Below are 13,107 nucleotides of genomic sequence, written 5' to 3' on the forward strand. Positions count from 1 at the left end.
CCCACAGCCCAAGTACATCCCCCCACCCCCCAAACTGTCTCCTCCGGAGACCATAAGTTTTTCAATGTCTGTGAGTCAGCATCTGTTCTGCAAAGTTCAGTCTGTCCTTTTTTAAGACTCCACATGTCAATGAAAGCATTGGATGTTGGTGTCTCATTGTATGGCTGACTTCACTTCACATGATAGTTTCTAGATCCATCCATGTGTCATTCTTTTTAATGGCTGAGTCACATTCCATTGTGTACCCCATCTTCTGGATCCACTCCTCTGTCGGTGGACATTTAGGTTGTTTCCATGTCTTGACTGTTGCAAATAGTGCTGCAATGAACATCGGAGCACATGTGTCTTTGCGAGTCATGGTTTTCTCTGGATAGATGCCCAGGAGTGGCATTGCTCCCTCAGTTTCTTCTAACTGCATTCTGACTTAAGGTCGATAACCTGTGGAGTTCTTTAACACGATCTTTCACATGCTTGTTAATGGATTCCTCAAGTAGCACGATGCTCCACACCATTAGCTAGACGCTTAGATCACACAGGCGCAATGGATGAGCCGATACATTTATAGGAGGGATTAGATCCATCAAATGCTAAGCCTGGTCTTTGGAACAGAACATTTTTTAAAACTTTTTTTGAGGGTTGCACCTGTGGCACATGGAAGTTCCTGGGCAAGCGGTCGAATCAGAGCTACAGCTGCTGGCCTACGCCGCAGCCACAGCAACTCGGGATCCGAGCCACAGCTCACAGCAACACCGGATCCTTAAACCACTGAACGAGGCCAGGGGTCAAACCCGCATCCTCGTGGATCCTGGACTTGTTCATCATCCTCTAAGCCACTGAGGGAATTCCCTGGAACGGAACATTTTTATCACCTTGTCTCGGATGTGTTTGGTCTTTACCCCGTAGACAAAGGGGTTGAGGAAGGGTGGGACCAGTAGGTACAGGTTGGACAAGGTGATGTGTATATATGATGGGAAATAAGTCCCAGACCTGTGAGTGAAGAAGGAGAAAAAGGCAAGGAGATAGAACTGGAAGAAGACACATATGTGGGGAATGCATGTGTTAAATGCCTTAAGACGCGCCTCTTTCTGAGGCAGGCGGAAGACAGTGATAAATATTTGTGTGTAGGAGAGAGTGATCAAAAGGAAGTCAAGGCCTCCAACAGTAAACGCGCCAAGGAGACCATAAAATTTATTGATGAAAATATCTTCCGTGGCGAGTTTCACAAGGGCCATGTGTTCACAGTAAGTGTGGGCTATCAGCTTGGTTCTGTAAAGCTTCAGGCGACACTTTATGAGCAGCAGGCATGGGATCACGAGCATAGCAGGCCGCAATGTCACTCCAACGCCAATGTTAGCGACTAGTTGTCGAGTGAATATGGTAGCATGCCTCAGAGGATAGCAGATTGCTATGTAGCGGTCCAGAGCCATGGCCAGCAAGACGCCCGACTCAATACCCTGAAATGTGTGGATGAGCCACATCTGAAAGAGGCAAGCATCAAAATAGATCTCTGGCAAGTGGAACCAAAAGATTCCGAGCATCTTGGGGACAATGCTGGTGCTAAGGGCAATGTCTGTGGCTCCCAACATGGCCAGGAAGATATACATGGGCTCCTGGAGACGGGGCTCCGATTGGATGATGACCAAAAGGAGAGAGTTCCCCATCAAAGCAATGATGTACATGGCACAGAACGGAATCCCTATCCAACGCTGGACAGTGTCCAGGCCGGGGATCCCAATGAGGGTCAGCACGGAGGGCATTAACACGGTGCCGTTAGCAATAGGCATGGCAGGGGTCTTAGCAAGAGGACAGCCTTTGCCAACCTGGGACTTACTCTAATCCTGTTCTCAGCCAGTCACACAATTACTGAAGGCCATTAAGAGGAGAATCAACTTCATAAGCCTATTTATCTTTTTTCTTTCACAAATGACTGAGACGTTGCCAACATGAAGACCCAGGGAAAGCTTCACCAGTGTACACTTGAGCAGCAGCAGCATCCATCCACACCCAGTGGTCCCCAGAGCATAAAAGCTGAGTGTTTGGACGCCACGCTTGGGATGGCGCCAATGTGATCAGGCTGTGCAGTGGGGGGTCTCCTTCCTGCCCCACTCCATCTTCCCTTTCTGCTTCTAATCAGTTGGTGGAAATAAGCGGGAAAAAAGAAAAGGGAACAATGCTTTAAACAAAGAGATACCGGAACCCTTGTACCTCACTGTTCTCTCCCTGCACTCCCCCCACCCCCAATGTACATTTTCTTTGTCCTCTTTACTCTCCATTCACCTTAGACCAGCAGGCTGGGTATTTCTACAGAACATGCTGATCCTTCTTTAAAAACATTGGTTGAAGGCCCCTTTCTAGGGTTGTGACTACTCTAAATCAATGGCCTCTCCGAACTTGAACTTCCTTCTCACCAAAGATATTTGAAATATGAAATGGCTTCAGGACCCAGAGAGCCAGCTGGAGATAGACAGTGGCAACTGCAGTGTGTTTTTTATGACCATGGGAATTCTGATTCAGGAAACAAAGTCATATATATTCGCCAGTTAGATAAGCATCTGCGGCTCCTCACCCAGCCTCTTCTCCAGACATTAGAGAGACAGTTTGCAGTTAATAAAATGAAGAGGTTAGCGAGTACCAGTGGAGGACAGGAGAGACCTCGTGCATTTCTCCAGGAGCGGCGTGAGAAGCTGCTGGCTGGTTAGAGGTGTGGTGAAATGATTGACGCTGGAAGCCGAGGTCTCCATGTGGAGGTGGTGTTGACAGAGATGATGCTTACACAGAAATCAAGGCTACTTGCTGCTGAAGGGGGTGGAAAGGTTGACTTTCTGTGAAAGCCGAACCGAAAACATGAGGGAGTTGGCCTGGTTGAGAACCGTCCAAGATATTCCATAGAGAGTAGCACATGGGTGCATTCAGGTGGACAAACCTTGGGGGCCAGGAGAGACCGAAAGAGGAAGCCCTGGAACAACTTTCTCACTGCACAATAGAGGCTGCAGCCCTTGACATTTTCCAGTCGTTGAATACCAGCAATGTATTAGATAGGTCAGCTGTCGGGATGACAAGAGCATGCATTGATGAATCTATCTATTTTTTTTCCTTTTTTAAGTAGTGATTTTTATTTTTTCCATTATAGCTGGTTTACAGTGCTCTGTCAGGTTTCTACGGCACAGCAAGGTGACCCAGTCACACATACACATATACATTCTCTTTCTCACATTATCCTGCTCCGTCACAAGTGACCAGACATAGATCCCAGTGCTACAGCAGGATCTCTTTTTGAAGTGACATGAGAGAGGTTGGTTGCATAAGGGATTAACTGTCTAAATCAAGCAGATTGTAATTTTTTTAAGTGCTGTTGTCCTAAGCATTCCAACATATTTCTCTGTAAATCAAGTCCCTGCTTCTGGATATTATTCTTGGTTATTTTACCGCCCCCCTCAAACTCTCCATTTCTCAAACTCTTCAAATTTTAAATTCGGAATGCTTTGAATTTTATGCTGCCAAATCACCCTCTTCAAACAGAATTCCTCAGTCTTGCTTCCTGACATCTGACTATGAGCATACGTCCCGAGACTGTCCAATAATGCACAAGCCTCACAAAAAGATCTCCTTGTCTTGAGCTGACGCCTTCTCTGAACGAGCGTCCTGCTTTTTGAATTCTGTGTCTTCAGATATATTAGCGCAAAGATTCAAGGCACTAAAGATGCTTTCTTCCTCAAGTCAAACATCTGTAGGTTCCTCGGCCTCCCCAGTGGCTGCTACCTGCCCTTAACCCCTCCATCTTCCCAAGCAGAGTCTCGAATTTATTAGTACTGTTCTTGAATCATACTTCCTAGAACTTCGAAATCAGACCTTATCAAAAATATATTTATACTCTTTCCTTTTACGACTTGGATTTTTTTCCCCCTACAGTCTGTCTTCACTGCCTGTACTTGTGTTTGTACTTCAAGACACCTGATTTTATCTCCCCTTAACCGGATACACGTACCTAAGCATCCACTTACTCAGCATCCAGAAGCAGCAGTGGGAAGTGCAGGAGGAGGCTGTTCTTTGCTGGTCTCAGCTGTGGATGATTTGTGTTTTCTAACATAATTTTCCCTGCTGACCAAAGTTCCATGGCCTTGTGCAAATCCTGAGAGTTACGTTTTACCCTCTAGGGCAAGGAAGGAGTTTTAGGACCAGAGGGGCAACCAGAATTTCTCAGCACAATCTTCTTCCTCATTTCCCAGGGGACCTGATAATATCGAGTCCAGCCTGGAGACGACAATGTTCTCTTAGTCAAAGTGCAGTTGTGTTTCTTTCAGCACCAGAGGTTGGGGCTCCTCTCCTGCTTAGATGTGTGGCAGAGAAAAGGAAGGCCGTTGTGGGGGTGCACGTAGAGCTGGACTCCATTCCTTGACTGAGAAAATTGGCCTGCTTTATTGCATGCTTTTCAAGGAAAGGAAATTGGAAACACAACACATAACCGCCTCTTCTTGGTTATTCTCACTTCCTCTTGGCCATCCTTGGGCATTCAGAGGATTTCCAGACGCACTTCAGAACCCCAGGCAGAAGAGTGTTTGGAAAGGTTTGGAAAGACAGGGCTGATTGTGTAGTAAGCTCTGTAAGAAGTAAGACTTGCTAAGACAAAGGGCAAGCTGAAAAAAATCAGCAGTGCCCAGGTGCTATGCTTCCTGTGTGTGCAGATGGGGTGAAGGAAGATGCTTCTGCTTAGAGACGGAGATCATGGGATTTTTCAGCATCTCTGGGTCACAGGAACTTTGATACTCTAAAATATGTTTAATATGTACTTTAATTTAAGATACATATACGCTTGAGAATCCCATGTTCTAATTATATCCAAACCTACCTTCAGCATCCCTAGGGATGGCTTTTCAGAGCACAGTATTCTCTCTCCTGTCCTCTCTGTTGAACAAACCCAGCTGGTCTATTGAAGAGCCTTCATACAGAGTGCAAAGCCGTGGTCGGGCTGCTTTCAAGTAGGCTACTAGTCAGCACGTGGATCTATTGAGCGTTTTGCTTGCGTTTTCATCCCCTTTCCAGGTCAGATTTGTTGCATGCTGCAGATCTTGGAGCATAGAGACCTTCTAAGGACTGGTCCCAAAATGATACTGCCTACAGAGGCACCGAGGGTCTGCTCCACTCCCAGATTTGATGTGCCTTTCAGCGGAGGACTCAGCTCATTAGACAGAGTCTAGGGTAGCAGATGACCCCCTGCATCAGGTGGAGAGTTGAGATGTTTCTCGGATTGGTGTATGTCCTATCTGTAATGCAATCTGGTTATTTATTTGGAAAGTGCCAACCACAGTCGAAAATGCTACTTTTATATATATACTATATGGCTAAAATTATGAAGGGCTGTATCATGTATTAGTAAAGATTCCAGTAATGCAGATTCTTATATTCTGCCAGTGGGTTTAATTGACGCAAGCAGTTCAGAAATGTGTTACATTATCTACTCATGTTGGAACGTGTTGGTACCCTATGAATTAGCCGTTTTTAGATGCAGAAGTCATCACTCTAAGTGCAGCAAGATCCATGTACGAGAATGATTATAAATCTGTTCTTCATACTTGACTATTCTCCAGGCATAGGATGGGTAAAGAAATGTTATTCTTTCCATAGTACATTATGCAGGAAAAAGAAGAGCATAAAAAGAGGGACACAAAATATCCAGGATAAAAATCCATAAGAAGAACAATAAAAAAATATAGTATGTGCTTATATTTATGTCAAATTTAAAAAGAAGCAAAATAAACTATAGCATTTAAGAATGCATGCTTAGTTTCAAAAAGTATAGAGCCAAGCAAACATATAATTATATTGGATATTCGTATAAAGATACCTTTGGGGAGGATAGAGATTGTAATGAGCAATGGGACACATACAAGGCTTGTGGGATATGAAAAATGATTTATGTCCTCACATTTATGGTAATTTATTTGCACTTTTCCTTTGAGGTTATATTTCAAAAAGCAAAGAAAGCATGCCTGCCCTAGTGGCTGTATTACTTACTTCTTTCTAATCACCCCAGTCAAAGACTAAATTCTCCTTATTCTTACAAAGGTAAAGTCATTACCTTGCTTGTATTTTCAACGGAACTGTTAGCTTTTACTAACTAACCTATATCTCTTCTTCTCCTTTAAAGACAAAAAATAGTGGCTCGATTATTGCACCCTGTTCTTGTCCTCTCAAATGAATTATAGGCTTAAGAAGATGGACTTTCAACCCATGGCCATGTTATACCTCACAATCTCATTTGAAAATTACTTATTCTGTATCATAATGCATTTTTATGGTTTCTGTTGTTTGCCTTTCCTCGTCCTCTGGAAGATAAATGAAATCATGTATCCGAAGCCAAGAGAAAATTTTGTCTTCTTCAAACAACGAGGTTGTTTTTTCTACCTAACTTGGGCTTTTTAAACATAGCTGTTTAACACCCTTTATGTTACTAGGGTCCTTTCTGTTCCTCGATGCATTTTTGTGCTTTATACTTTGGAATCTGGTTCTCCCGGTCACGCATCATTAATCTCTTATTGTCATTACTCTCTGCTTGCCTCGGTTCCTTATTCAGGAATATCGTATACTTCTGACCCCTATTCTGTGTCCTTTCTGCATGACGATCTTTTTGAAAGAATCCGCGTATTTGCCATTTTACTTTCTTTTGAGCTGTTGAGGTCCTCACCAGTTACCTACTATGCAATATGGATGCCAGTACTTTTTGAAACACTTAATGCTTTAAGACGAAATTCAAGTAAATTAAGCTTTTATTATCTCATGCAACATATGTCTGTATGTCTGATATACACTAATACATTGTTTTATTACTTCTCTTGCTGTATTTTTCCTTTCTTCATATACATCATATTTAGACAAATTTTAGTAAAAATTAAGTGCATTATGACTCACACTTCTGTTTCATTCAAGATTTTTTTTTAATTATTCTCTTCCTCTGCTTCTTGAATGTCATTATCCCTTTCTTTTTCTTTGTTTCTTTCTTTCTTTTGGTAGTGGACTACTTCCATAGGTTATGTCTTTTCTAACTACGAATTTTACAACTAGAGATCCAGATACGTCTGTCTACTTGGTCCTTCTTAAAAATCATTGTATTGGTTCTGAGTCTTGAAGACTAATTGAAGTAAATTTAAACTGCATCTCTACTGATGCAGCATCCTGCAGAAGGATGAAGGCGTGCTTAGGGGTGGGGGGGGGAACAGCAGCGAATGAAGAAAAAGCTGAAGTCCCTCTTTGAGGAACCAGTTTCTCCTATGTCAGTTCCGTATCTGGCTCATACTTTCAAGATTATATAATGATCCGCTCAAGTTATCGTCTTGTTTACTTTACTAATATCGGCATAATCTCTACCGTGCAAATTTTCTGTAAGATGATGGTGTGTGTTATCTTAGAGCCTCTAGATTTGCTGCTTTTGCATACCATTGAGCAACAGCAGGAAAATGTTTGAACTGTACATTATTCAGTGTTATTTTTCCTGAATTTCAAAGAAGGCTCAGAGATTGTCTTACTGTTGACACAAACATAAATTAGAAACAGTTCCTGTACTCAAGATACTTGCAGTATGAAATTTCCAAAAACAATGAAATGTTTTGGTGTAAGTGTTCAGTGCTAGAACTTAAACCTCTAATTTCAGGTAAAACTCAAATTGGGTAAAATCATTAAAATGTGTGTCTCTGGAAGGATGGTTTCTATTTAAGTACTGAGCAAATTATTTGACTAAAAAATATGTTTTTGCATATACCTAATATTTTTATTAACTTTTTCTTATTTGTACCTATGCCATCTCCTCAGTGTTCACAGAATTTGGTTAGCATCATCCAGTTTTTGTGTTGCTGGTGTTGATATTATCATTTATACACTATTTATATATTCAGTATTATTTTGGGGAAAGTAGATAAAAATACATAAGTGATACCAAATTTATCAAAATGTAGATGCACAAGCAGATATTTGAAAATGAGACCTAGCCAGAGTTATAGTATGGATTGGTGAAGCAGTTAAATCATATTGATGTATTCTGGGAACTTTCCTGAAATGAAGTTTTCTACAATTTTGTTTTGTATATGGGCATACTTATTGCCATACGGGAAATTCCAGGTTTAAACAAACAGGACCAAAACAGAAGAATTACAAAAACATTTTAAAATTGCAACTTAAGAGAGTTTTTCTTTATATCAGTAGCAAATCAAAATTCTTAAGTATTTGAGAGTTTGTTAAACACTTCCTTAAACTCTGAGCATTGGCGTTTAAATGTTTTTTTCAAATGTAGACAGGTGTTCACCATCTTCAGGTTGCGTCTTTGAACCAACCTAAAATTTCTACAGAAGGAGCCACTAATGATCAAGATGTCTTTTGGAAAAAAACACATTCAGGACATGGTCACGAATTTGTTTGGTCTTCACGCCATAGACAATGGGGTTGAGAAAAGGTGGGACTAGCAAATAAAGGTTGGATAAGAGGATGTGAACACAGGGCGGGATGTGAGAACCAAACCTGTGTGTGAAGAAGGAGAAGAAGGCGAGGAGGTAGAACTGCAGGAAGACGCAGATGTGGGCGATGCAGGTGTTAAAGGCTTTGCATCGTGCCTCCTTCTGGGGCAGCCGAAAGATAGTGATAAAGATCGAAATATAGGACACAGTGATGACAATGATGTCAAGCCCTAAGATGGTGAAGGCAACAAATAGACCAATGATCTTGTGGATCCGGATATCTTCAGCGGCCAGCTTCACGAGGGCCATGTGCTCACAGTAAGAGTGGGAGATGACGGTAGTTCGATAGTGTTTAAGACGGCATTTGATAAGTACCAGGCACGGTGCTGTGAGAATGGCAGCCCTGAGTGTCACCCCAACTCCCATGTGAGTCAGGAGTTGTCGGGAGAAGATGCTGGCGTGTCTCAAGGGGTTACAGATGGCCACGTAGCGGTCTAGGGCCATCGCCAGGAGGACCCCGGATTCAATGGCCTGGAAGGAGTGAATAAGCCCCATTTGCAGAAGACAGGCTTCAAAAGAGATGTCTGGCAAATGGAACCAGAAGATGCCTAACATTTTGGGGAGAATGCAGGTGCTAAGTGCAATGTCCGTGGCCCCCAACATGGCCAAGAAAATGTACATAGGACGATGGAGATTGCTTTCGTGTTTGACTATCACTAAGATCAGGGAATTCCCACTCAGAGCAATAAGGTACATGACACAGAACGGAATCCCGATCCAGCACTGCACGGACTCCAGTCCGGGAATCCCGATGAGTGTGAGGACAGAGGGCATGAAGACTGAGCCGTTGAAGGTGAGCATGCTCATCTGGTGTGTAGGGCTAGGGCTGCTTCATCTTCTATTGCCTGTGAAGCCTTCATAAGTTAAAGATAAGACAAAGTTAGTTTATTGTAGTAAAATGGACCTTAGTTAGGGGTATCCCATCTCATCTTTTCTATCCCAACTATTTCTCGCTAATTTTCTGTCTCTTTTTCCAATGTCATTATGTGACCAGTCCTCCGGTTCTATGTATCTGCATGTCGTCCTAATTTTCAATGAAATGTATTAAGTGGACCTGATGGCTTCCTTTTGGTCCCTGACTACGGGAACAAACAAGATCCCTTTAACTCATCTTTGCTTATCATCTTCTATGCTTCTTCATCACCGGCTAATTGGAAGTGAGGGACAAAATTCATTGAATTCAGAGTAAGGGTATTTCAGGAACTGGACTCTATAGCCAGCTTAGCTATGAGGAATCTGCAATGGTAGAAAATCGTTCTGCTTGATCATAACCAGATTAGCAACTGTGAAAAGAATGTTTTTCAGGTTTGCAACTCCCTAAGTTTTTTAGCCAGCTTAGTCTCTCCATGGTCTGAACACTCTGCAAAAGATTCTCCCCGGATGCTTTCAATCCAATGTTTCAAACTTTCAGTGTTTCTCCCAAAACCAGCCGTACATCTTACACTTTTCCTTCTTAAACTCTGAGACAATAAATCCACACGTTTAAATTCATGGGTGTTGTCCTTACCAGTCTCTTTTAGATTTGTCTGTGGGAGGCCCGACTGTGGGCACATCACCTGTGTTCCAGTATCAACCTCTGTCTTCAGTTATTCTCTCTCCTTATCCACAGTCTTTCGGCCTGAATACCTATGTTTTCATAACTATTTACAGTAACAAAACTCCCCTTTAAATGTAGTGTTTACGTATAGCTTTATGCATCTTATATCCACTCAAAACACACTTTCTATACAGGTGAACATTTTCCTTTACACACTGGTTTTCACAGGACTGGCTCCATTCCCTTCTTCCTCTGTGCCCTTCACTGCTTCCTTCATGCATAAGACTGTGTGCCTCCAGGGCCTCCTGTAAGTGGCTTGCCTTATCATTTTCCCAAACGTGGGGACTTTCCTGCCTGCCAATTCCCTACAACCTGTATTTATCTCTTCTCCAAATCAATCAATCAATATATATATATATATATATATAAATATATAAATTCCAGTGTGAGGGCCCTCCTGGTTCTCTGAGATCGTGTGCCACAGTGCAAGACAGCTGCAAATGTGGACTAAGTCTTTGAATTGAGCAGCAAATGCCTTAATGTCTTAATGTCTCCTTAAAACCCCAGATCTGCTTTCCAATGAGACCCATTGGCTGTGGATCTTGGCAGTTATTGGCACGGGATCTGAAGTCTGCCAGGAGAAGGTAAATCCTGGATGCCACCACTTTGCTTTACAGGCTCTAAAGCCAATTTTAAAGCATCTCATTGTCTCTGTTTCTGTGTTGGTGAAACAAGGATGGATCATGGATAAAAACACATCACAGTGTGACTGTGCACATTAAAGGACATAATCCCTCTAAAGAGTTGGAACAAACATAAAGTGTTTGATCTGTCAATAAAAGTCCACACTTAATTAGTGGACATTCATCTTTGGCTCACAAAGAACTTGAGATATTTGAGGAGCGCTTTGCTCGAATGAGCATTTCTCCTGAATTAGCTGAAGGGCATCTTTTTTCTTGCGTCCTTCCCAGTCTAAACATGTATAATACCTTTAGCAAATACACTTTCCATTCATCCATCAGCACAGATGTCATTCTCTAGATCTTTTTTTCTATTTGTCAACCTCTCTTTGCAATTTGTCGCCCCTTGTGACGTTAGCTGATTCAGAAATACTGTGCAAATGTGCAACACAGTCTTCCTAGTGTTTAAAAACTCAAACACTCTAAGATCATATTGCTTTTTCTCATCCTGGAATTCCTTTGGATCACATGATACAGCCACACTTTCTGAAACCAACCCTTCATTTCCTTAGAGCCCATGCAGAATCCCAAACCCACAGACCTACCAGGGACCGCCGGTGTTAACTCGCATAGAGGCCAGGAAGTGGCAATCGTCTTGATGTTTCCGATGGTGCAGGAGGGATGCTTTATAGTGTAGGATGCACCTGGGAATGTGGTTCCACCAATCCCTGGAGAGCTTTTAGCGTCCCTGGAGACAAGGATGAGGCATAATCTGGTTCAGAATGTACAAGATTCATCGTCTGAACGTGCTTCTCCATTTTAAAAGTGTGCTCAAACTTTGGTTTCACCTTGGGAACGGGAACCAAAAGGAGCCTCCTTTCAAAAATTCCTAAGAGAAGGCAGTGTCCCAAGATAACACACGTCAGTGATACTGACTCACCAAGATACTGAGCCAACCAAGGTACATTTAAACATTTGAGATAAGAGTGTGAATATAGGCTAATGAGCATGGATCTCGTGACAGAGAGATTCAACAAAAAATTTAGTTGAATTCTAGATGGAGAAGCAGTGCTTTCTTCTTTAGGTGCATGAAAGGAGCCGACCTGGGAACATTCACCTCAGGGTCTCAGGTACCAGTCACTTTCTGAGCTTCTTCCATATGAAAGTGGGTGACACAATTCTTTCTTTTATCCAAACCAGCGCCCACCGCATTTCCATAAAAGGATGCTATGTATTTTCAGGAGTGTTAGTGACAGTCATACACCTTCTATCAACTTCCCAACCTGAAACTGTTATCTATGGCAGCTGTTTACTTGGTTGGAAGAAGGGTTGGTACTTTACAGTAGGGATTTGGAGCTCTAGCACCTAGAAGAGGAGGAAATAAGATGTCTCTTATCCGCATAGGACAAGAGAAAGGCCACCAACACTGGATGACGTGCCTCTGCCTGAGAGACCTGGTCATCTTACTTGAAGTCACAGTGTTTTTGTCCTGGGTCACTGCCTCTGGCCCTATTGAGTCGTTCTGTTCCTTTGGAATGGAAAAGGTCCCTGGCCACCTTTTCTCATGAAATTCCCACGCAATTATAATCATCCTAGAAAAAGCAATGGTCTAGAAATGAGGGCAGTTAAATGGAGGATCCAGCTCACCCTGGAGTACACGTGGGCATCACTTCCTAGCTGGGCACTCAGTGATTCCCACTGGCTGGCTGAAGTCAGGTGGAACTGAGTCTCTACATCAGGGAACCCAAAACACACAAGCAAAGAGACAAAGAAACCAGTGCATGTCAGATTGCCAGAGCCTCACGCCAGAAAGAGATGGACCAAACCAAAGTGAAATATTTTCAGGGAAAACAAGATGAACACTTCAGATAAACTAGGAAGCAGGCGGAGTTGAGGACCACAGGTTCTCAACTCTGTGCACTCTTCTTTGTGTATAATACAGCTCTCAGTATAGACCTGTCGAGGGACTCCCATCCTCGATCCCTCCCATCCTCGATCCTCGGCACACACTTAAATGTTTCAGGAAGAGGGAGGAGTTTCATGTTTTAATCCATGAACCACGGGGACTCTTGGTTCCTGCAGCACAGAGTAGCCAGCACTGGCATGTAGCACCACAATGAGGGGATGAGGCCGAGTCTCGGTGAGATCCTAAGAGGGAACTAAGTCCATGACATCTATGAAGGGAACGTAGAATGAAAGCTATGTACTAAATGCAATAGATGAAATGAAGTTGCTGTTTCCAGTATTTCGTTGTCCAACTTAAGAATGAAAGTTGCTGCCCAGGCTCTTAATGTGACATTTCTGATGGTGTGGGGGTTGAGGAAGGCTAGAAGAATCCTTTAGCAGCTAGACTAGGGTTAAATGGAGACTCATTTCATAAAGATCTTCT

The 13,107-nt window shown here is 42.7% G+C and overlaps 2 protein-coding genes across 2 annotated transcripts; both read right to left on the minus strand.

Annotated features, from left to right (window-relative positions):
• Positions 1-818: 818 nt before the first annotated feature.
• Positions 819-1,784, minus strand: LOC100519205 (olfactory receptor 52A5-like). Its single transcript, XM_003129525.3, has one exon. It carries the CDS (start codon positions 1,782-1,784, stop codon positions 819-821), a length of 966 nt encoding a protein of 321 aa, XP_003129573.3.
• A 6,561-nt stretch (positions 1,785-8,345) lies between these two features.
• On the minus strand, positions 8,346-9,308 carry LOC110255370 (olfactory receptor 52A5-like). Its single transcript, XM_021062372.2, has one exon. The coding sequence runs from the start codon at positions 9,306-9,308 to the stop codon at positions 8,346-8,348; it is 963 nt and encodes a 320-aa protein (XP_020918031.2).
• Between the last annotated feature and the right edge of the window lie 3,799 nt (positions 9,309-13,107).

The sequence above is a fragment of the Sus scrofa genome, chromosome 9 (assembly GCF_054392235.1).
Source record: "Sus scrofa isolate SSC_HxYL_T2T_F1_AM1 chromosome 9, Sscrofa_HxYL_maternal_Yorkshire_Landrace_v2.0, whole genome shotgun sequence".
In the NCBI taxonomy this organism is placed as follows: domain Eukaryota; kingdom Metazoa; phylum Chordata; class Mammalia; order Artiodactyla; family Suidae; genus Sus; species Sus scrofa.

Excerpts from the sequence above, each read along its gene's own strand:
- LOC100519205 (XM_003129525.3), bottom strand. The coding sequence starts at position 1,784 with ATGCCTATTGCTAACGGCACCGTGTTAATGCCCTCCGTGCTGACCCTC.
- LOC110255370 (XM_021062372.2), bottom strand. The coding sequence starts at position 9,308 with ATGAGCATGCTCACCTTCAACGGCTCAGTCTTCATGCCCTCTGTCCTC.